Consider the following 25,224-nt stretch of genomic DNA (forward strand, 5'->3'; position numbering starts at 1 on the left):
TGCAGGAGCCAGCTTCCGATACCTTTGGAAATTGTATTATTGATTATTCACAAATTATTAACCCTCTATTAAACAGATTTTTCATAATATCAGCTCATTTACAAAGCCATGCATAGAAAGTTATCCATCATAACCGGATAAGCAAAATACTCCGTCTCAATTCCCACAAAAGTCGGACAGTGTGTTGAATTTCTCCACATCTGAGCAGCAAGTATCTAGGCATGTGCTGTCTGCGGTCTTCTCGTATTTTGTCATGTTGTGTGATACGTGCTGCTACTTTGCTCTTTGCTATTGTCACCGTTTTGATCGAATAGTTGACTGCCGTAAAAATGTAAAACCCCTGGCGTCCGCATGGCGCAGTCCCCTGCTGTCCATGATGGATGAGTGAAGTGAGGATGGTCAAGACTGAGATTGTAGCTCCTGCACAGAGACGCCAGTGTCTAACACTCCCCCTGCAGGAACATTACTCATTACTGTGGGAGCAGCTCCTCTCGTCTGCAGCAGTTCACTGACAATAACACCAGCAGCAATGAATGCAGTCAGCTTTTGTCGCGGCTATTGAACTGTCGCCTTCGTGCCAGCGAACGTGTTGAGAATGAAACCCCCGGGCGGCATCTTCGTGTCCGTTTTTCTTTTCGCTGCAGAGTTGGTCGCAGCCCTGTATCTCAGCAGCACGTACCGATCTGCCGGGGACAGGATCTGGCAGGGGCTCACACTGGTCTTCGTGCTGGTGCCGTCAATCCTGGTGCAGTTCACTCTCACCTTCGTGCACCGGGATGTGAGCAGGGATAGACCCCTGGTGCTGTTCCTACATCTGTTACAGCTGGGACCGTTCGTCAGGTAGGCAACTCTCAGTCCGCATCATTGCTGCTGCTGCTGCGAGGGTTCAGTGGTGTGGCTGCATGCAGGGAGACAGCTGAGGAACAATACTGGCTTCAAATGAATTCACCGGGAAACAAATATGCTCTGTATTTGGGTGATGAATAATGAGCTGGGGAAATCGGGTTATCCTTAACTAACAATGTTAGGTTGGGATTGGCTGCAGACATCATAGCTCCGTGTACCGTGGAAAGGAACAAAGAATGAAAATGGTTTATTAATTCGATAATAACGAGTTATTGCCCAACCAACTCAGCACTCTCGTCCCGAATTCATTTGCATTCATCTGCGAGGTAACATGATGGCTTGAAATATTGCAAACACCCAGCCCCGTGCAGTCCGTTTATAATCGAGAACAGTTTGTGAAAACAGGAGGGGATGCCTTGGCCCAGTTCCTGCACAGAATGAGGCGTATGACAGACATTTGGTGGATTAAGGATATCGTCCTCGAAGGGGGCGTGAGGGGAAGGTTGAAAACAGGCGAGGTGAGCAGATACATGCGCACATGAGAACTCTTGTTTGCTGGACCAGAAATCAATGCTGCAGTCAATTCTTTTGATTCTCAAACACAATCCGGCGAGAGTGATGAGGGTCTAGAGCCTAGCTTTGAGTGTACACTCACACTTGAGTGTGTATTCAAGCTCGCGTTACATCGAGGAAGAAATTAGCCTCCTGGTTACATCATTGTAACAGCGACATCGCATACTCCCCAATGGTGAAATAATTTGTCACTGTTCACTCTCCATCACTGTAACGAGAGCGGTTTGGCCTGAAACTGAAACCACAATATCTCTGCATCATGTGAAGTCTGCTCAGTGATCAGGTTCCAGGCTGAAACTTAGACCTCGACTTTCTTTGTGCAACCATCGAGCACAAATGATAGCTGTACAATTTGCAACCTTCCCTTTACAAAGGATGTATATTGCTGTACCTACTGCTTCCCAGCAATCACCCAGTTACATTATAAGGGAGTCGCCAACTAAACCCGATAAAGTCCAACCGTTATTACAATAAAAGCAGCTTCGCGCGAACCTGACCCAGTTTGTTTGGAGTAAAATATAACACACCATGATTAAACAACAGTGGGCATGCTTATAAAGGGCTACATAGAAAGGTGTGGGGCGGAGTTAGCGTCAAAATTACACCAATGCAAAATCAGGATATTTTATGTTGCAGTCCTGCAAATATCTCTGAATTAAGCAATATTTTTTTAAAGGCTGTAATCATCACTATGTGCTAATCCAGGCATATCTACAGATGTCACCCTATCAGTATTTTGCCCAGCTGCCCGGTTGTAATGACTGCTGACGCTCACGATGAACTTTTACAAATGTTCATTGAAGCGTCAGTAGGCCGTGCCTGTAGAGAACAGTAAGCAGGTAGTGCACATTGTGTTTAGCCATAGCTGGAAAGGATAGCTTTGCCGGATATGTACAACCCTTTTGCCCCGCTGTAAATATACTTTAATTAAACATTCACCAACCACTTTGTGTAACGCAACCAAAATCATGCTTTATTGCTTATCCTTCTTTTCCTCTAACCTGATATGCTCTGGAATACAAGGGGATGCCAACACATTTAAATTACCGAAAAGTTTATTGTCATTAAAAGAATATTAAGGATATGAGGAAACGGCAGCGCAAAATTAAACGGGTACAGTCATTTCAGTCCATTGGGAAGAACTCACTGCTATCAGTCCTGAGTGTACAGTATGAGAAGATTTCAATGAGGATAAAGCCAATCTATCAACCAGCAATTATTTCTTGTGGCACTTGAGGAAATGCTTCTATGGAGAACTAGGGACAGTGAGCACTCAGTAAGCAATTAATGTTGGAAATATGAATAGTAAATGAAAAAAATGTTATGTTCAAGCAGTGCATGTGTTATTTTGGTAAACCATGATAACCAATAATTCAACATTAACCTGTAACGGAATTAAATTTTGATTGAATTACCAAGATTTGAAACATTACAGTATCTGTACAATATTCTGCATTATTTAATTGAGAGTCATATTACTAGGTTTATACCTTAACGCGAGGTTGTGGCAACAAATACCTGCACTCTCCAACTTAAACACCTAACTCATTCTCTTAAGTGTCTGTCAAATTCTCTAATTTCTCTATGAAGTCTTCCTCATCTACAGTCTAGTCAAAGCTTTTCTTATACTGCTTTCTATAATTCAAAGCCAGAGTTTTATCAGATCATTGACGAACATTAATCATGTTATTGTCCTATTATAAGGTTGACATGCACAGAAGAACCCTGGTTTCTCATATTTTCAGTTTTCTGACCTTCGTTACATCAGATATTTGCCTGTTGTGTGAAACTATGACATTAGAAAAGGAAATGTTTTAATTTGGAGATATTTGATGCACTTAATAGCCAAATTATTCTGGTTAGATACCTCTCCTTATCATGACCTGATTCAAGGCACCAGTCCTCCCTAGATTCTTTGTCACATTCCAATTGGGGAAATATTGATATCATGATAATGTTACTTGGCAGGTCATTCAGAGGCCAGAGATGTTACCATGGCATGGGTTGAATTTTCACTGTGGCAGCTGGTGGAATATAAATTCAATGAATAAATCTGGAATATAAAGTGACTGTTGGTAGTAATTATCATGGAAACATTTTTTATATAATTAAATCTGGTTCACTAAAGTAATTTGGTAAAGGAAATCTGTCATCTGTACCAGTCTGGACCCTTAACTGCTGGCTGAAATGCCCCAGCATGTTACTCAGTTTAAGGCAATTAGGGATGGGAAAAAATATTGGCTTTTTAAGCAATGTTCAGATCCCCTAAAAACAGAAAAAATACATTACGATATACCAAAGAGTCTGTTTCTGAGCTTTATGACTCTATGACTTTGTAAATGTTCAAAACAGGTTTATATCCAAAGAGACAACTACTGAATGCATGAGAGAGCTCACATTTTTTTCTGCAAAACTGTGACCATGTAATTAGATTATTTTTTAAAAATGAATTAAGTAAAAACTTGATAATTGTTGGAAATGAATGAGAACTAAATTTTAGTGAGTTAGCACACTACCAATCAAGCAGCAGTGGTAGAGTCATTCAGGATTAATCAGTCAATTTATGTTGATGATGTTGTAAGACAGTGTGACATTAAATAACAAAGAATTAGAATATTATTTAAAGCTAAATATAGTCACATGAGAAATGAAGATTTAATTACAGGAAATAAGTATGTACAAGTTAATTTTTAGTTATGTTTTTATTTTAAAGTTATGTTAAGGTTCTTTATAATCCAAGATTTAAAGAACTGAATGATTGATAATGATAGAGTTGAGCTTCTGTGATCCCAAGTTACCATGTTATTTCATATTGTTCCATTAGGGAACTTCACTTGAAAGAAACTTGATGACGAATTGGGGCCACAATCACATAGGTTGATCCTTGAACCATGAGATTTTAGAATCAACCCTTTAATTTCCACAGTGCTAACATGAAATTTTTAAAAAATGTTAAACTCTCACATTTAGAATCCCTGCAGTGGGGAAGCGGGCCAGTTGGCCCATTGAGTCCACACCAACCCTCTGAAGACCATCTCTCACAGACCCACCTCATCCCTGTAACCCTGCATTTCCTATGGCTAATCCACGTAACCTTCAAATCCCTGGACACTATGGACAATTTTGCATGGCCAATCCACCTAACCTGCACATATCTGGACTGTGGATGGAAACCGAAGTACCCGGAGGAAACCCACGCAGACCTGGGTAGAATGTTTAAATTCCACACAGTCGGCCGAGGGTGGAATCAAACTCAAGTCCCTGGCGCTGTGAGGCAGCAATGCTAACCACTGAGCCACCGCACCACCATTTCTACAGCTGGTACATAGACAACTAAGAAATCTCAAGTAAGGTGGTGCAAAATCAAATTTAATGGAAGAGGAATGTAAAGGGAGACCGCTGTCATGTCCTTGGGGCAGATGCCCTGCTGTTTTCTAGTTTTCAATTAAAAATATATTTATGGAGTACATGGGGCAGCCTTCATGGGTAGAAAATAGATAAAGTAAGACATTTGATAGTGCTCCTAAAACTAATCCATCGCTGGCAGAGTAGCAGGAATGAAACTGCCGTTTTATAAACATAATAATGTCAGCAAGTAAATGGATTCAATATTAGAACTCAGCAGCGCAGTGATTATTTAAGAACTGAGGCTTGAATGGTTACTTGGTGCCAGCCACTGTATTAATTAGAGCAATAATACCACATGCAAAATACAATGAGTGCTGGACATTTGAAAGAAGAACCTAAATGCTGAAAATAGTCATACAGCATCTTTGGAGAGAGAAAACCAGGATTAATCTTTGAAATTGAGATTACCTTTCATCAAAAATAATTTTAACAAAAGGTCATCTTGACCAGTTGCGCCATGCCAACCTGAGTATTTCCAGTATTTTTGGTTATAAATTAGAAAAGATATTGCACCGTAAAGTGATACATTAATTCAACAAGATTTCATAGTACTTCTTTCAAGCTCTTTCCTGTTTAATATTTTAGGTGCCTTGAAGCATTGTGTATTTACCTAAATGTTGGTAGAGTTGAAGAACCTTATGTCAGTATTACCAAAAAGAAGCAGATGAGAAAAAATGGCTACTCCGAAGAAATTGAGAAGGAAGTGGGTCAAGCTGAAGGCAAAATGTTCACACACAGAGCAGCTTTTAACCGGACTTCAGTGATTCAGGCTTTCATAGGCTCTGCACCCCAACTTACCCTCCAGCTCTATGTCAGTGTAAAGGAACAGTTTGTAACACCTGGTAGAGGTACGTGTTTTCATCATCTGAAATTACACATTTACCTAAAGTTACTCCACCAAGTGGTACACCATTTGAATAAGTGTTTGAATTCAATCTAAATAAATTGGATGAAGATCTGTTATCAGGTCATGTTATATTCAGACATCAGCATCATTTCTGTTGAAACATTGACTTAGAGGGGGTCCAGAGGAGGTTCACATGGATCATCCTGGAAAAGAAGAGCTTATCATATAAATAGCAATTGAGGATTCTGGACTCAATGAGGGGAGATCTAATTGAAACATAGAGAGTGCTGAGAGACCTGGAGAGAGTGAATGTCATAGTGTCATAGAGATGTACAGCATGGAAACAAACCCTTCGGTCCATCACGTCCATGCTGACCAATCTAGTCCCACCTGCCAGCACCCGGCCCATATCCCTCCAAACACGTCCTTTTCAAGAATGTGGAGAAGATATTTCCTTTAGTAAGGGAGTATTGGACTGAAGGTTCTCAGTGTGAAGGGATGACCCTTTAGAACTGAGATGAGGAGGAATTGTTTCAGTCAGAGGTGGTGAATCCTGGAACTCATTGCTGCAGAAGGCTGTGGAGGCAAAGTCATTGAGTATGTTTAAGACAAAGATAGATAGGCTCTTGATTAGTAAGGAGATCAACGGTTACAGGCAGAATGCAGGAGAATGGGGTTCAGCCAGGATCGGATGGCAGAGCAGACTCAATGAGCCAAATGGCCTAATTTTGCTCCTTTGTCTTATGGTCTTATTTGTAATGAGGAAATTAATGGAATTAAAGAGTGACTATTCCCTGGGACCTCACAGTTTCCATCTAAGGGTGTTAAAGGAAATGGTGGACCACATTGTAGATGTCCTAAGTATAATCCTTCAGTGTTTCCTGGATACAGAGTCGTCCCTCTAGAATGGAAAATTGCACATGTCACTCCATGTTTTAAGAAGGGCAGAAGAAGGAAACCAGGGATTCACAAATCAGTTGGCCTAATATTTGCAGTAGGGAAGTTGTTAGGGTCCATAATCAAGAATGGAGTAACTGAACACTTTGAAAATATTCAGTTAATCAGGGAGAGCCAGCATGGAATCCTGGCAGGTAGGTCATGTCTGATAAACCTCATTGCATTTTTATGAAGAGGTGACTAAAGTAGTGGACGGGGAAATGTCTATGAATCTTGTTTATGTGGGCTGCTAGAACACATTTGAAAGTGTTTCACAAAAGAGACTATTAGCTACAATAGAAGTCCATGGAATTGAGGGCAAATTAGTGCCAATGTTTGGAAATTAAATAACAGAAGTAGAGATAATGGCTAGGTACTCAAATGGACTGGATTTGATCAGAGGTGTCCCATCAGGATCTGTGTTAAGGCCTTAATTATTCACATTATTTATTAGAGACTTGAATAATAGCAAAGAAAATTATACATCCAAATTTGCTGATAACACAAACTTAGGCAGCATTGTAGACAGTGTAGATGATAGCATAAAATGACAAAGGGATATTGATAGACTAAGTGAATGGTCAGATGGTGTTCAATGTAAGCAACTGTGAAGTTTTCCATTTTGGACCAAAAAAGGACAAATCACATTACTAGATTGTATGAAGTTAGATGTATGAAGTTGTCCAAAGCTACTTGTGGGATCAGGTTCATAAATCTTTAAAATGTCATGAACAGGTACAGAAAATAATCAAACAACCTAATAGAATGTTGGCCTTTATATAGAGAGAGGACTGCAGTACAAGGACACAGAGGTCATGCTGCTGTTATACAAAATCCTGGTTACACTCCAGTTGGAGAACTGTGAGCAGGTCCGGGCTCCACGCCTTAGGTAGGATACATTGGCTTTGGAGTGAATACTAGAACTCATTGCTGCAGAAGGCTGTGGAGGCCAAGTCATTGAGTATGTTTAAAACAAAGATAGATAGGCTCTTGATTAGTAAGGAGATCAACGGTTACGGGCAGAATGCAGGAGAATGGGGTTCAGACACATTTCAGCCAGGATCGAATGGCAGAGCAGACTCGATGAGCCAAATGGCCTAATTTTGCTCCTTTGTCTTATGGTCTTTCGAGGTTAAGAGGAGAGATTTTACAAATTAGGCCTGTTTTCTCTAAAATTCAAATTAAGAGATGATCTGATGAAGTCTTCAAGAATTTAACAGGAAAAGGCAGGGCAGGTAAAAAATAAACTCTTTCCACTGGTTGGGAATTCTGGAACAAAGGGGGCATAGTCTGAGAATTAGGGCCAGACCATTCAGGGAAGATGTTAGGAAGCACTTCTATCCATTAAGAGTGGTAGATGCTTGGAACTCACTTCCACAGCAGTGGATGTTGGATCAGTTGTTAATTTTAAAGCTGTGAAAGATAAACTTTTGTTAAACAAAGGTATTAAGGGAGACGTTCCAAGGGCAGGTATGCAGAAATCAGCCACAGATCAGCCACAATCTCATTGAATGGTAGAGCACGCTCAAGGAACTGAATAGGTGAAAGTAGGTACTGCAGATGCTGGAGATTAGAGTCAAGATTAGAGTGATGCTGGAAAAGCACAGCAGCTAAGGCAGCATCCGAGGAACAGGAAAATCAACATTTCAGGCAAAAGCCCTTTCATCAGGATTGAGGCTGGCAGCCTCTGAGGTGGAGAAATAATAGGGAGAGCAGTGGGGCTGGGGAGAAGGTAGCTGAGAGTGCAATAGGTTGATGGAGGTGGGTGCGAAGGTGATAGGTCAAAGGGGACGGTGGAGCAGATAGGTGGGAAGAAAGATGGACAGGTAGGACCGGTCATGAGGATGGTGCTGAGCTGGAAGGTTGGAACTGGGGTAAGGTGGGGGACGGGAAATGAGGAAACTGGTGAAGTCCACATTGATGCCATGGTGTTGAAGATGAGGCAGAAGATGTTCCTCCAGGTGTCGGGTGGTGAGGGAGTGACAATGGAGGATGCCCAGGACCTGCATGTCCTTGGCAGAGTGGGAGGGGGAGTTGAAATGTTTGGCCACAGGGCGGTGAGGTTGATTGGTGTGGATGTCCCAGATGGGGCATATCCCATCCTCATGACCTGTCCCACCTGTTAATCATCCTTCCCACCTATCCGCTCCACCCTCCTCTCTGACCTATCACCTTCACCCACACCTCCATCCACCTATTGCACTCTCAGCTACCTTCTTCTTAGCCCCACCCCCCTCCCATTTATTTCTCCACCCCCAAGGCTCCCAGCCTCATTCCTGATGAAGGGCTTTTGCCCGAAACGTCGATTTTCATGCTCAACAAGCTGAATAGCCTATTCCCGGCCCTATGTCTATTGTCTGCTAAAATTTTCTCAATTTTATTAGAAAACGATTATCAACTTTCATCAAATGATTATACTGGTCAGCAGGGATAGCAGCATCACAAGTATGTCCAAAATAAACCATATTGTTCTTCTACTGTTTATGTGACTGAAATAATCCTCTTAGAATAGAAGGAAGGGAGTTATTTATTCAAAAGGGTGAAAATGGATGCAATTCTCATAATACTAATTTGTTTGGAAGTTTGAATTTAGCCCAGAATATTTTTCTGAATTACTGATTACCATAACTTTAACTTGCCTGAAACTGTTAAACCAAAGCCTGTAATGACTTGATATATTTTTAAAAAGCAGTATATATGGGTGTTTTTCACTGAAGGCATGGCATGCTATGCATCAGACACAGCAGCACATTGAAGATAGCTATAGGGCCAAGAGGGATGGTGCACAGGTTCTGTGTAACATCAGAGGTCTTGCTGGGGCAATCCTAGGAACAGACAAATACCTATATAATACCTATACCTATACTTATATACCTATAAGGTGGCGTGACAGAGCACTTACTGTTTTAAAGTGAGAATTTCCAGAAAAAGTGTTGATGAAACCTTGACCAAGTATAGCCAAAAGTCCTGTGTTGAGTTTCAGAGATCCACTTTAATTTCCAGCAACAACAAACATGAAATGGAGAGTGTCCTTTAAGTAGATAAACTGAACTGAGAAACTGGCATTGCAAATTAATTTGTCAGCCTAAGATACTATTACTGGAGCGTAGTCCACCAGCAAGGGAGCAATTTGAAACAAGAGATATAATTAGGATGAAATTTCAACAAAATTTGGATGTGATTGTTACAAGTATAGCAATAAATTACAAAGATACAACATTCTTCATTTACAAAATGCTAAGAAATACCCTGGGCCAATGAATAACAAATGCAAATAAATGTGATTGCAAAATACTGTCAATGCTGGAAATCTGAAATAAAACAGAAAAAACTGTAATGTTCAGTCAGACTGACATCATCTTTAGAGAGAGAGGAACAAAGTTAACTGATAACCAAGTTGGGGTGTCACACTTCAATACTAGTCTAGTGCAAGATATCCTATTTAAGTAGTTGAAGCCGGGAACAACGCCTGAATAAACAGCTGACTGTCACATAAAATGACGAGTAATGCTCAGTGAAACATCAGCATGGTATTTTCTATGGTTAACACTTCAACTCCTACTCTTGGATAACAGCAACCAGTTATTTTGATGTCAGTAATTTGTTGATATGATTGCATGCATTTGATACATCAATGTAAAGAAGTTATGATCCTATTGCTTTTATATTGCTACTTTGATCAACTTTTCACTCATGTTTTTAAAATGTACCTATGTCTTTCTTTTACTTTCTATATACAGCTTGCTTCACAGTTTACTGCATTCCTTATTTTTGTGCTGCATGCAAATGTTGTTGTTGTGCTTTCACGTTTAGGACAAATTTAGAGAAAAATAAGAACTGATCTCTGAAGGATACGATTGTTTACATATTCCAATAAAAATACCCATTCCCCATTCATTTCTGTTTACGTTTAATCTGTTTTCAGTCCATGCTGCAACACTTTTCTAATACTTAGGGGTGACTGTCTATGGCAATTCTCCTAATTGACTGCAAAACCACCTAAGTGCATTTCCACCCATTTCTATTACGGTACTAGTCTAACGTATTGTTACCTTGGCAACCAAATTCTGTGGCTGCGTTACATTTTAGTACACTTCTGTGAACAATGATTGATCATTTTTGGATTTCTTTTATAATTTAAAAAAACTCAGTTTTGTTTCATTTTCAGGAGTACTAATGGTTATTTCTCTACTTACCATTGTATATGGAGCCTTGCGGTGCAATATCCTCGCTATCAAAATCAAGTATGATGAATATGAGATACATGTGAAGCCTGCAGCCTACATCTGCATATTTCTGTGGAGAAGTTTTGAGATTGCAACCAGAGTTGTTGTTTTGGTCCTTTTTAGCTCTGTGTTGCAGATATGGATCCTTCCTGTAGTTCTCTTGAACTTTTTTACATTCTTTTTCTATCCATGGGTATTATTCTGGAACAGTAAATCACCTTTCCCTGAGAACATTGAGAAAACATTTACAAGAGTAGGTACAACAATAGTATTATGTTGCCTTACATTCCTCTATGCCGGCGTTAATATGTTCTGTTGGTCAGCAGTTCAACTCAAGCTAAATGATCCTGACTTAATTAATAAGTCTCAGAATTGGTACAGACTAGCAGTGTACTATATGTTAAGATTCATTGAAAATGCTGTTCTTATTCTCTTATGGTACATCTACAAAACTGATGTATATACCTATATATGTGCTCCTTTGTTGGTTATGCAGTTGTTAATTGGATACTGCATTGCAATATTTTTTATGCTGGTCTTTTATCAGTTCTGCCACCCATGTAAAAAACTTTTCACTTCCAGTATTTCTGAAAGATTATTAGCTTGCATCCATTTTGTTTTTCACTGCCATTGTCACAAATCCTCTGAACCTGTAGAAAGAGCTGTCTTAGAACCCAATAATGCCAATGACCACGAACAGGGTGCTCAACCTAACCCTAAGTCTCAAGATTAGAAGAACCTTCAAAATACAATAGTAAATGCACATTGTTCGCATTTTTGTGTACTCATCCAATTTGTTTGGATACAATTTTCACGTTAATTTCAAAGCTTGTCTTCAGATGAATTCTGCAGCTTAAAATTCCAAAGAAAGGTGATTGAGTTGCAATGCTTAAGGATCAATCTGCAATTAATTTCAGTGAGACATGACAGTAACCTTAACAAAAATAGGTTTCCAGCATGAAGAACCTGGCAGGAGAACATAGCAAGTAGTCTGACTTCATGGGATTTTTATTCCATTCATATTAATGACTGGAAATTAACTTTCTAATGTGTACTTCCAGCGGGTGAAGTTTATCCTGTTAACAATGCAGTACCAAATAACGTGCCAATTTTAGTTGCTGCTTTTAACTCATTAGCTTTGTATTGTACAGATTCTTGAGTGTGCATTACTGAAGTGGAATTGGAGATGAACAGAATTGAAATATCATCCCTTCTTGCGCACTCTGCCAATTTGAATAAATTGCAGCAATCACTTTTTTTTCCAATTTGTATTTATCTTCAATTTATACAGTGGAGTTTAATGGTTTCTTTGAATGGAAATCTCATTCACTTTGAAACTACTTGTGATAATAGCAGTGTTAATCCATTCATTGGAATATTCTCTTTCTACTATTTGAAAATAAGCCTTACTCTTTATAATCAAGTAGTTAAATACTCAGCATTGGAAAACTGTACAACGACAATACCATAAATAATTCCCAAATGTTGACCTCCTGTTAAATGACCTGCAAATGTTGCTACATAAGTTTTGGTGTAAAAAGATCCAGTGTAATTTTAAAATTATTCAATGATCATTATTCAATGTCATATTTTGAAATTTTATCAGAATTCAAACAGTAAAAATAACACTTCTTATCCACAAATCCATGACTAGAAAATAAGCTGTGATACAATCTTGAAAGCCTCTGATTTGTTCAAAATTAACTTCAAAACGTTAAATGCCTGTTTAACTATTCTCAGATCTTATCAGTTGAACCAAGACAGATTTTGGAATACTGAACTTCTTTTATAGGGGTGCCTCTATCCTGCTGCATAGCTTTTAAAAGCTTTTTTTTCTCTCTCTATTTTCTCCAGTCTCCCTTTTTAAAGGGAATTAAATCCCTTTTTTGTGGTTCTTTTGGCAGGTGTCACTTCCTTTACTATAAAATGATAAGGATTCACATGTAAGTCTTAATAATGAGAGTAAATAGGGATTCCAGTATGAAAACTAAGCCCAGTCCTACTTTCATTTAACATTAATGCATGCATTATTTCAGAAAAAAAGCAGTGAATCATGGTAAGGAATGTGCTGTATATTTGAAAAAAAATTCCATCCCATCTTCCAAAATTCAATTCACAAGTATACCTCACCTCCCTTCGTTCTAGTGCCAACACTCCTTCAGGTGCTAAGGATCAATGGATCTCTGAATTTTTCCCCACTAACCCTGCCCTATCAAAACTCTTTCAGAGATGGATTTAGACTTACTCATTATTCTAATAACACAGCTTTTGTTTAAGGAAAATCCTTGTTAGTGCAGGGTCTACATAGTCGATTGGAAGGAAGGCACTTGATGGGCTGAATTAACATTTTACATTTTAATACGATGTTCCTGAATCACATGCTAAGCTTGTCATATATGAATTAACATGAAATGTAGAGCTTGCTAATTATTCACTGCAACTTGAGATGTAATACACCTCAGTTAATCTATGTCTATTGTTAAAAGTAATGAATTTGTATACTTGTTTGGCAAAGTTAATCACTGCTATATGGTTACTTGGTAGCAAAGTAGAAGTAGGATCTTTGAATCAAGTAGTGCACTATAACCTGTTAGACATACTCATTAAATTGTGAAAGTCCCGTTGTAGCATTCAAGCGCTAAACATCAACGTCCAGGCAAGCAATGTCTAAAAAGTAATGAAAGCTCTGTAACTTCAGTGTGTGATGGTCAGGATGACAAAAAAGTACGATTAATCGACTTGTAAATTAGATGTATCTATTTCTTTTGGAACACTATAGAAGAAAAATTAACTGCTTCACAATTTAAGATCCTTCACTCAACTGGGAATTTCCACAGTAAATTGTTTGGTATCACTGCCAATTTTTATGCTTTCTGTTTTTGAGAGAAATGCCAGTGAAAAATATCTAACATGGACATGAACAACACTAAAAATCTGACCACCCAATAATTGACAATCTTGACAGGTCATCACATTTTGTTTGGTTTAATTCACCCTGTCTGATTGTGTCTCCTGAATTAGGTTTTATACCTCCAACAGCTGGGTAAAATGCTCCTTTCCTACCCTAACTCTAGTATAAGGAAAAACTGACACAAGTAGTTCTTCACTTGAGGCTAGGATTGGGCTAGCGAGTTTGAATAAATCACAGAAAACAATTTTCTGGGGAAAAGTGTTTCAAAATTTGGCACATTAATTACAGTAGTACTGCAATTTTCAGTGAAAATTATTTATAGATGTAAGTGACTACAATCTTTATGGAATGTGCATAATGTAATAACTACTTGAAAAAAATCACTTTAACAGTGTGTTGATAAGATGCAATTATGAACGTATTCTTAAAAGACATTGAGAAAATAAACAATTTCAAAGACAAATGCAGAATCTTGTAAATATTTGCTATGGATAGACCAGTCACAAACATTAAATGAAGTTTGCATATAATAATAGTTTCATTTAATATATTGTCTTGTGTTTTCAATGGAACTGAAAACAGTTGCTCCGTTTTACAGATATTTGATGACTGTAGCTCTAATGTAAAATAAATTAATACATAGAAATTAATTTTGTATTTTATGATGCATTATTTGTATACACCTTATTTAAGAATAAATAGAGTACTTTCGATATAAATTGCATAACACACTGTGCCCTACTCTTCCCCATTCCAGCCTTTGAATTTCACCATAACTGGGAAACTTCCATTCTGAGGTGTTACTATTATCTGGAATTCATCTGTATTACACAAGTTCTGCTATTTGTGGGAACTGTAGAAGAGTTTTCACCGTACGATTTCACATCGTTTGAGAATAAAAATTTCAGTCCAAAGTAGCATGCTTGAAGGAGTTAAATTCACCACCTGTTGTGCAATGCATTAACTACAGATTTTAATATCTAATCCTTTTTCTTCATATGCATTCAGAAACTGTGTCTGGAGTCAATCCTGAACAACAACAATAACAGATTGTGTTACAGTGGTGTTCTGGTGCAAAAACAATCTATTTGGCTGATCATGTCTGGACTAGCTCTCCAAGTCAGCATTTGTTTCACTTAAATAATCATATAATGCGCTCTTGAATGCCTCAATTAAACCTGCCTCCACTATATTTCTAGGCCATGCATTCCATATGCTAACCACTCATTGTATGAAAATGTTCTTTCACATCATATTTGGGGTTTTTCTAAATCACTTTAAATCTGTACCATCTGAATCTCGATCCAGTTCTAAAGGGGAACAGTTTCTCCCTAATTAATCCAGCCTTTTCAAAACTTTTTTTGCTTTCTTCCCTCCAAAGAAATAAATCCCAACCTCTTTAATCTGTCCTTATAACTGAAGTTTCTCATCCCTGGAACCATTCTTTTAAATCTCTTCTGCACTGTCTCTAATGTGTGCATATCCTACTTACCATGTAGTACACAAAACAGATCACAATTCCTCAACTGAGGATATTATTAAATTGGAGAGGGTACAGAAAAGATTTACAAGGATGTTACCGGGACTGGAGGGTATGAGTTATAAGGAGATGCTGGATATGCTGAGATGTTTTTCACTGGAGCAAAAGAGGTTGAGGTTTATAAGGTTCATAAAATAATGCAGGGAATAAATAAGGTGAATAGTGAGGGTCTTTTCCCTAGGGTGGGGGAGTTCAAAACCAAAGGACGTAATTTTTAAGTGAGAGGAGAAAGATTTAAAAGGGATCTGAGGGCAACTTTTTCACACAAGAGGGAGGTGTTTACGTGGCATGAACTGCCAGGGAAAGTGCAACAGTTGTAACATTTAGAAGACATTTGGACAGGTACATGAATAGTGAAGGTTTAGGAGGATATGGGCTGAACACAGACAAATGGGACTAGTTTAGTTTGGGGAAGCCTGGTTGATATGGACAAGTTGGACCAAAGGGTCTCTTTCCATGCTGTGTGCTCTATGCTTTATTAATAGAGGCCATGATACAGTACTGACTGTACTTCTATTTGTATTGCATGTTTACTGTAACAAAACATCACAAACTGCTACATAGATGCATTAGAAAACAAAATATAACATCAAATGGCATACGGGCAGGTGATGAAAAACTTCGTGAACAAAGTAGGTTTTAAAGTGTGTCTTAAAGGAAGAAAAATACAGAGGGGAGGGGAGATTTAGGCAGGGAATTCCAGGAGAAGACAAAATACCACCGGTGGTGATTGAAATTCGGGATGCTCAAGTGATCGGAACTGGAAGAACATAGATCTGTTGGAGGGGTGTAGAACTGGGCCTGAGCCAGGCCACTGGGATATTTAAAAATCATGATGACTATTTAAAAAGGAAAGAATTACAGATGCTGGATCTCAGAAATATAAAATTGAAGAGATATTGAAAAGGTCATCCAGCATTTGTGATGACAGAACAGAGTTAACGTTTAAGTGAGAGTCAGCAGAACTGGAATAAGTTAGAAATGCAATAAGTTTTAAGTGATTTTAAGGGAATGGCTCTGACAGGGTGGAAATGGGAAAAGGTGAGGAACCAAAATGTTGATGGTGCATTTCCCTAAAGAAAACAAGTAGAAAACCAAAAGATGTGTGGAGAGGAGGTGGGAGTGGGAGAATACTGAAGAACTGCTATCTGAGAACGATGAGAATATGACCAAAATAAACAAAGTAAAGGAAAACACAATGCTACAGAGATTATAGTCTGAAATGTTTTGATTCCTGTTGCCTTCGATACGAGGAAGTTTGGGTGCTTCTAATGGATTGTTGCTGAGTTTAGGCTTTTGTTGGCTTTTTTGTCGAGTAACAATTTCTGAATGTGGGCATGATTCCGTTTTGACATAAGCATCTCTTCTGGCCAAAATATTTTTAGCTCCTTGCCATTGTTAAATTATCAATTTTCCCAAAAAAGAAAGTCTCTTGGTCCTTGAAAGCATCTTCTTCTTGGACAACTGCAAGCTGAGCTGGAATGTTTTGAAACTTCCTTGTTGCAGCTTGAAATTTCCTATTACTCGTTTGGAAAAGTGCCTGAAATTGGCATATCTTATGGCATGCGTGGCAATCAGGAGCCAGCAGGTTTAATGCTGATGTGGGCTCTCCTGCCACAACATAGACACAAAGCAATGTTTGCCTCATGGCTGTCATCTTTCTGACACATTAGAGCCCAAAGATTAACAAAGCTGACCAAGTCAGAGTCAGTGTGATGACTCCATGAAATTCCTCTGTTCTTTGGATAAGATATCTATTTGTCTACCAAAAGTTGTGTGTAACTTAGAACAGTACAGCTCAAGAAAACAAGCCCTGCAGCACACCATGTCTGTGCCAACCATGATGCTACTCTAAACTAATCCCATCTGCTTGTATATGGCCTGTACCATCTATTTGTTGTCTGTTCATGCGTCTATCTAAATGCCCCTTAAACCATTGTATCTGCTTTTTCCACCTCCCCGGCAGTGCACTTCAGGGTACCTGCTGCCCTCTTTGTAAATAACGTCCTTGAAACCTTTCTTCTCTTGCCTTAAACCTACGTTCCCTAATATTTGACATTTTCACCCTCAGAAAGATACTCCAAATATCCACCCTAATCTTTCCTTTTATAGTTATATATACTTCAATCAGATCGCCCCTCAGTCTCTAATGGTCCAGCAAAAACAATCCAAGTTTATCCAACCTCTCCCTACACCTAATACACTCCAATCCAGGCATCATCCTAGTGAACCTCTTTTGCACTCAGTCCAAAACCTCCAAATCGTTCCTATTGTGTGGCGACCAGAACTGTGGACAGTACTCCAAATGTGGCTTGACCAAAGTCTTATACAGGGAGAAAGTGAGGACTGCAGATGCTGGATATCAGAGTCGAGATTGTGGTGTTGGAAAAGCAGAGTAGGTTCGGCAGCATCCGAGAAGCAGGAGAATCAACATTTCGGACATAAGTCGAATGAGGCTTGTGAGCCGGGGCTGAAAGATAAATGGGAGGGGGTTGGGATTGTGGGAAGATAGCTGGGAATGTGATAGGCAAATGAAGATGGTGGAGAAGATGATAGGCCGGAGAAGAGGGCGGAGAGAATAGATGGGAAAGGTGATGGACAGGTCAAGAGGACAGTGCCGAGTTGGAGGCTTGGGACAGGGATAATGTGGGTGGAGGGGAAATGAGAAAACTGGTGAAATCCACATCGATAACATGTGGTTGCAGGGTCCCAAGGTGGAAAATGAGGCATTCTTCATCCAGGTGTCAAGTGGTAAGGGTTTGGCAATGAAGGAGGGCCAGGACCTGAGTGTCCTCAGTGGAGTGAGAGGGGGGAGTTGAATTGTTCTGCCACAGGGCAGTGGGTTGTTTGGTGTGGGGTGTCCCAGAGATGTTCTCTGAAATGATCCGCAAGTAGGCATCCTATCTGCCCGATGTAGAGGAGACCACACTGGGTACAACAGGTGCAGTAGATGACATTGGTGGAGGTACAGGTAAATTTCTGTCAGATGTGGAAGGATCCTTTAGGGCCTTGGACGGAGGTGAGGGGAGTGGTGTGGGTGCACGTTTTGCACTTCCTGCGGTGGCAGGGGAAGGTGCTGGGAGTGAGGTGTGGGCTGGTAGAGGGTGTGGATCTGATAAGGGAGTCGTGGAGTGAATGGTCTTTCTGGAATACTGATAGGGGTGGGGAGGGAAATAGATCTCTGATGTGGGGTCCTTTTGTAGGTGGCAGAAGTGGCAGAGGATGATGCGATGTATATAGAGGTGGGTGGGGTGGAGGGTGAGGACCAGAAGGGTTCTGTCCTTGTTGCATTGGGAGGGGTTGGGTTCAAGGGCAGAAGTGCGGGAAGTGGCGGAAATGTGCTGGAGGGCATTGTCGATCACATGGGAAGGGAAATTGCACTATTGGAAGAAGGAGGCCATCTGGGATTTTCTAAGGTGGAATTGGTCATTGTGAGAACAGATGTGGAGAAGGCGGAGGAATTGGGAATAAAGGATGGCGTTTTTACAGGAGTAGGTTGGGAGGGGTGTAGCCTAGGTAGCTGTAGGAGTTGGTGGGCATTTTAGATGTCCATGGTTAGTTGGTCACCAGAGATGGAGCTGGAGAGGTCCAGGAAGGGGAGGGAGGTGTCAGAGATGGTCCAGGTGAATTTGAGGTCAAGTTGAAAGGCGTTAGTCAAGTTGATGAACTGAGCTTAAAAATGTGATGCTGGAAGAGCGCAGCAGGTCAGGCAGCATCAAAGGAGAAGGAGAATCGACGTTTCGGGCATACAGAAGATGGACTGTTCCACATACCTGACAAAGAGGCAGGCATAGCTGGTTCCCATGCAGGTGCATATGGCTACCCCTTTGGTTTTCAGGAAGTGGAAGGGTTGGAAGGAGAAATTGTTAAGGGGGAGGTCTAGTTCAGCCAGGTGGATTAGGGTGTCTTTGAAGGGTATAGGTTGGGATGGTGTGAGAGGAAGAATCAGAGGCCCGCGTCATGGCTGATGGATGTGTACAGGGACTGGATGTCCAAGGTGAAGGTGAAGCATTGGGGGCCAGAAAATGAAAGTCTTGGAGGAGGTGAAGGGTGTGGGTGGTGTCCCGAATGTAGGTGGGGAGTGGGATGTGGATGGGAGATCCCAGAGGTGATGAGGTTGTGGATGGTCTGGAGGATGATGGTTTGGTAATGGGAGGTGGGGTTGTGGTTGAGGGGACAGTAGGAGGTGGTGTCTGCGAGTTGGCGCCTGGCTTCAGCAGTGTAGAGGTCGGTGCATACTACCTGTGTGCCCCATCTTGTCTGTTGGTTTGGTGGTGAGGTTGGGGTTCGAGCTGAGGTAGTGGAGGTCTGTGCATTGCGAGGGTGAGAGGTTGGAGTGGGTGGGGGGTGGACAGGTTGAGGCAGTCAATGTCACGGCAGCAGTTAGAAATGAAGAGATTGGGGATGGGTAACAGGCAGTACTGGGTGTCCACGTGGATGGGGTGTGTTTACAGTTACAATATGACATGCCAACTTTTATATTCAGTGCCCTGACCAATGAAGGCAAGCAAACATAATCATTCTTTTCCACCTATCCACTTGTGTTGCCACTTTCAGGGAGCTATGGATTTAAGTCTCTGTATTTCAATAGTCCTAAGGGTCAGTTTTTCTCTTGTATTTGAACTCCCAAAATGCATCACCTCACAGTTGGCTAAACTCCATCTGCCACTTCACTACTCAACCTTCTAATTGATCTACATCCTTTGATATATTTTGTCACTATCCACAACTTTTTGGTGGACGACTTATCCACAATTTTTGTGTCATTTGCAAATATACTAACCAGACAATTGATATTTTCATCAAAATCATTTATAAATATTACAAACAGCAGAAGTCACGGCACTGATTATTTTAGAAACTGTTGTTGTGGTTCTGTTCGCCGAGCTGGGAATTTGTGTTGCAGACATTTCGTCCCCTGTCTAGGTGACATCCTCAGTGCTTGGGAGCCTCCTGTGAAGTGCTTCTGTGATTTTTCCTCCGGCATTTATAGTGGCCTGTCTCTGCCGCTTCCGGTGGCCAGTTCCAGCTGTCTGCTGCAGTGGTTGGTATATTGGGTCCAGGTCGATGTGCGTGTTGATAGAATCTGTGGAGGAGTGCCATGCCTCTAGGAGTTCCCTGGCTGTTCTCTGTTTGGCTTGTCCTATAATAATAGTGTTGTCCCAGTCGAACTCATGTTGCTTGTCATCTGCGTGATTTGCTACTAAGGATAGCTGGTCGTGTCGTTTCGTGGCTAGTTGGTGTTCATGGATGCGGATCATTAGCTGTCTTCCTGTTTGTCCTATGGAGTGTTTTGTGCAGTCCTTGCATGGGATTTTGTACATTACATTGGTTTTGCTCATGCTGGGTATCGGGTCCTTCGTCCTGGTGAGTTGTTGTTAGAGAGTGGCTGTTGGTTTGTGTGCTGTTATGAGTCCTAGTGGTCATAGTAGTCTGGCTGTCAGTTCAGAAACGTTCTTGATGTATGATAACGTGGCTAGTCCTTTGGGTTGTGGCATGTCTTCATTCCATTGTCTTTCCCTTAGGCATCTGTTGATGAAATTGCGCGGGTATCCGTTTTTGGCAAATACATTGTAGAGGTGTTCTTCTTCCTCTTTTTGCAGTTCTAGTGTGCTGCAGTGTGTTGTGGCCCTTTTGAACAGTGTCTTGATTCAACTTCTTTTTGTGTGTTCTGGGGTGGTTGCTTTCGTAGTTCAGGACTTGGTCTGTGTGTGGCTTTCCTGTATACCTTTGTGGTGAATTCTCTGTTTGGTGTTCTCTGTACCATCACGTCTAGGAATGGGAATTGGTTGTCCTTTTCTTCCTCTCTAGTGAATCAGATTCCTGTGAGTGTGGCGTTGATGATCCGGTGTGTGTTCTCTATTTCTGTGTTTTTAATGATTACAACAACAACGAGCACCCGAGCTACAAATCTTCTCACAAACTTTGAACACCTACGGCCGAGAGACGTTAAGACAAGCCAGGAAATGGGAATCCTGTGCCAACCGCCTAAGCGCCACATACGAACAACTCCGGTTCCTGCACGAATGCCGAAAGAACCGAATCCTTCCACCATGTGTCAGATACAGACTACCAGTCAACAACCCACAAGCCAGGGACACAGCCAGACAGAATGGATTCAGGATGATCCAGGTAATGATTACAGACGCTCACAACATACTACCCAAATACTGACAAGTAATTGTGCACCAAAAATCGTTAATTTCAAAAACCACCAAACTGGAATGGAGCCGGACCATAGAATAAGCCATCACCTTAGGACAGAACAGAACCACACACTGCAAAAAAACAGCACTAATTGAAAAATGGCCAAACTAACACACAACAGAGAGGACACCACAACGACTTAGAAACCTCTCCCACAGACAGCTCACAGACACATAGAACATAGAACATAGAACAGTACAGCACAGAACAGGCCCTTCAGCTCACGATGTTGTTCCGACCACTGATCCTCATGTATGCACCGTCATATTTCTGTGACCATATGCATGTCCAGTAGTCTCTAAATGTCCCCAATGACCTTGCTTCCACAACTGCTGCTGGCAACGCATTCCATGCTCTCACAACTCTCTGTGTAAAGAACCCACCTCTGACATCCCCTCTATACTTTCCTCCAACCAGCTTAAAACTATGACCCCTCGTGTTAGTCATTTCTGCCCTGGCAAATAGTGTCTGGCTATCGACTCTATCTAAGCCTCTCATTATCTTGTACACCTCAATTAGGTCCCCTCTCCTCCTCCTTTTCTCCAATGAAAAAAGTCCGAGCTCAGTCAACCTTTCCTCATAAGATAAGCCCTCCAGTCCAGGCAGCATCCTGGTAAACCTCCTCTGAACCCTATCCAAAGTATTCACATCTTTCTTATAATAGAACGACCAGAACTGGACGCAGTATTCCAAGTGCGGTCTAACCAAAGTTTTATAGAGCTGCAACAAGATCTCACGACTCTTAAACTCAATACCCCTGTTAATGAAAGCCAAAACAACCCTGTCCACTTGGGTGGCCATTTTAAGGGATCTATGTACCTGCACCCCAATGTCTCTCTGTTCCTCCATACTGCCAAGAATCCTATCCTTAATCCTGTACTCAGCTTTCAAATTCGACCTTCCAAAATGTATCACCTCGCATTTATCCAGGTTGAACTCAATCTGCCACCTCTCAGCCCATCTCTGCATCCTGTTAATGTCCCGCTGCAGCCTACAACAGCCCTCTATAATGTCAACGACACCTCCAACCTTTGTGTCATCTGCAAACTTGCTGACCCATCCTTCAATCCCCTCATCCAAGTCATTAATAAAAATTACAAACAGTAGAGGCCCAAGGACAGAGCCCTGTGGAACACCACTCACCACAGACTTCCAGGCAGAATATTTTCCTTCTACTACCACTCGCTGTCTTCTGTTGGCCAGCCAATTCTGTATCCAGACAGCTATGTTCCCTTGAATCCCGTTCCTCCTGACCTTCTGAATGAGCCTACCATGGGGAACCTTATCGAATGCCTTGCTGAAGTCCATATACACCACATCCACAGCTCGACCCTCATCAACTTTTCTAGTCACATCCTCAAAGAACTCGATAAGGTTTGTGAGGCATGACCTGCCCCTCACAAAGCCGTGTTGACTGCATTTAATCAAGCCATGCTCTTCCAGATGGTCATAAATCCTATCCCTCAGAATCCTTTCTAACACCTTGCAGATGACAGACGTGAGACTTACTGGTCTGTAATTGCCGGGGATTTCCCTATTTCCTTTCTTGAAGAGAGGAATTACATTTGCCTCTCTCCAGTCATCAGGTACGACTCCAGTGGACAGCGAGGATGAAAAGATCTTCGGAAGTGGCGAAGCAATTGCATTCCTCATTTCCCAAAGCAGCTGAAGACAAATCTGGTCTGGGCCTGGCAATTTGTCAATCTTAATGTTTGACAAAATTTTCAGCACATCAGCTTCCTCTATCTCTATCCATTCCAGCATGCACACCTGTTCTTCAAAGGTTTCATTCACTACAAAGTTTGTTTCTTTCGTAAAGACAGAAGCAAAAAAAAACTCATTTAGGGTTTCCCCTACCTCCTCAGACTCCACACACAAATTCCCTATGCTATCCCTGATCAGCCCTACTCTTTCTTTGACCATTCTCTTATTCCTCACATAAATGTAAAATGCCTTTGTGTTCTCCCTAATCAGTTCTGCCAAGCCTTTCTCGTGCCCCTCCTGGCTCTCCTCAGACCATTTTTGAGCTCCTTCTTCACCTGCCTGTGATCCTCTAGAGCTGTGTTTGACCCTAGCTCCCTCCACCTTATGTAAGCTACCTTTTTCCTTTTGACGAGAAGCTCCACCGCTCTCGTCATCCAAGATTCCTTTATCTTACCACTTCTTGCCTGTCTCAGAGGGACATATTTATTCATCACTCACAACAACTGTTCCTTAAACAGTCTCCACATGTCTATAGTGCCTTTACCATGGAACAATTGCTCCTAATCCATGCTTCCTAACTCATGTCTAATCACATCATAGTTTCCTCTTCCCCAATTAAACATCCTCCCATTTTGCCTAATCCTCTCCTTCTCCATAGCTATGTAGAATGTGAGGCAGTTGTGGTCACTATCACCAAAATGGTCACCCACCACAAGATCTGATACCTGCCCCGGCTCGGTTCCGAGCACTAAGTCTAGAATGGCCTCTCCCATTCGTCGGCCTGTCAACGTACTGAGTTAGGAAACCCTCCTGAATACACCTTACAAAAACAGCTCCATTCAAATCTTCTGCTCGAAGGACGATCCAAGCAATATTGGGAAAGTTAAAGTCACCCATTACAACAACCCTACTACATCCACACTTTTCCAAAATCTGCCGACCTATGCTTTCTTCCATCTCCCTGCTGCTACTGGGGGGCCTGTAGTAAACCCCTAATGAGGTAACTGCTCCCTTACTGTTCCTAATTTCCACCCATACTGACTCGGTAGGCAGATCTTCCTCGACAATGGAAGCTTCTGTAGCTGTGATATACTCTCTGATTAGTAGTGCTACACCCCCTCCTCTTTTTCCCCACTCTCTATTCTTTTTAAATGCTCTAAACCCTGGAACATCCAGCTACCATTCCTGCCCCTGAGAAACCCATGTCTCTGTTATGGCCACAACATCATAGCACCAGGTACTGATCCATGCTCTAAGTTCGTCACTTTTATTCCTGATACTCCTTGCGTTAAAGCAAACACACTTTAACTGATACCTTGCTTCCTTGCCAGGAAAATCCTCCCCACTAGCTGGTCTACCTCTTGCTGTTGCCTCCCCTGCATCAACTCTCACCTCTGGTATACAGCTCAGGTTCCCACCCCCCTGCCATATTAGTTTAAACCCTCTCGAACTACTCGAGCAAACCTTCCACCCAGGACATTGGTCCCCTTCCAGTTCAGATGCAACCCATCCTTCTTGTACAGGTCCCACCTTCCCCAGAAGGCATCCCAATTATCTACATATCTGAAGCCCTCCCTCCTACATCAGCTGCGCAGCCACGTATTAAGCTGCGCCTGCTCCCTGTTCCTCGCCTCGCTATCTCGTGGCACCGGTTGTAAACTAGAGAACACTACTCTGTTCATCCTGCTTTGCAGCTTCCATCCTAACTCTCTGAAATCACTTTTTATATCCTCGATCCTTTTCCTGGCTATATCATTGGTGCCAATATGTAACAAGATTTCTGGCTGTTCGCCCTCCCCTTTTAGAACCTTATACACCCGATCGGAGACGTCCCGGACCCTGGCACCAGGGAGGCAACATACCTTCCGGGAATCCCGGCCCGGGCCACAAATCTCCTGTCGATTCCCCTAACTATCGAGTCCCCTACCACGAGTACTTTTCTATTCTGCCCCCTTCCCTTCTTTGCCACAGTGTCAGGCTCAGTGCCAGAGAACTGACTGCTATGGCTTTCCTCTGGTAGGTCATC

General features: G+C 41.5%; 1 protein-coding gene across 1 annotated transcript; it reads left to right on the forward strand.

Moving 5' to 3' along the window:
• The first annotated feature begins 440 nt into the window (after positions 1 to 440).
• On the forward strand, positions 441 to 14,377 carry xk (X-linked Kx blood group (McLeod syndrome)). The gene is made up of 3 exons (XM_072585102.1): positions 441 to 840; positions 5,413 to 5,675; positions 10,779 to 14,377. Exons 1-3 carry the CDS (start codon positions 596 to 598, stop codon positions 11,567 to 11,569), a joined length of 1,299 nt encoding a protein of 432 aa, XP_072441203.1. The 5' UTR covers positions 441 to 595; the 3' UTR covers positions 11,570 to 14,377.
• Positions 14,378 to 25,224: the final 10,847 nt, after the last annotated feature.

This window comes from Chiloscyllium punctatum, chromosome 15, assembly GCF_047496795.1.
Source record: "Chiloscyllium punctatum isolate Juve2018m chromosome 15, sChiPun1.3, whole genome shotgun sequence".
Classification (NCBI taxonomy): Eukaryota; Metazoa; Chordata; class Chondrichthyes; order Orectolobiformes; family Hemiscylliidae; genus Chiloscyllium; species Chiloscyllium punctatum.

Excerpts from the sequence above, each read along its gene's own strand:
- xk (XM_072585102.1), top strand. The coding sequence starts at position 596 with ATGAAACCCCCGGGCGGCATCTTCGTGTCCGTTTTTCTTTTCGCTGCA. Across the intron at positions 841-5,412 it reads CAGCTGGGACCGTTCGTCAG|GTGCCTTGAAGCATTGTGTA; the intron begins GTAGGCAACTCT and ends TTAATATTTTAG. Across the intron at positions 5,676-10,778 it reads GTTTGTAACACCTGGTAGAG|GAGTACTAATGGTTATTTCT; the intron begins GTACGTGTTTTC and ends TTTCATTTTCAG.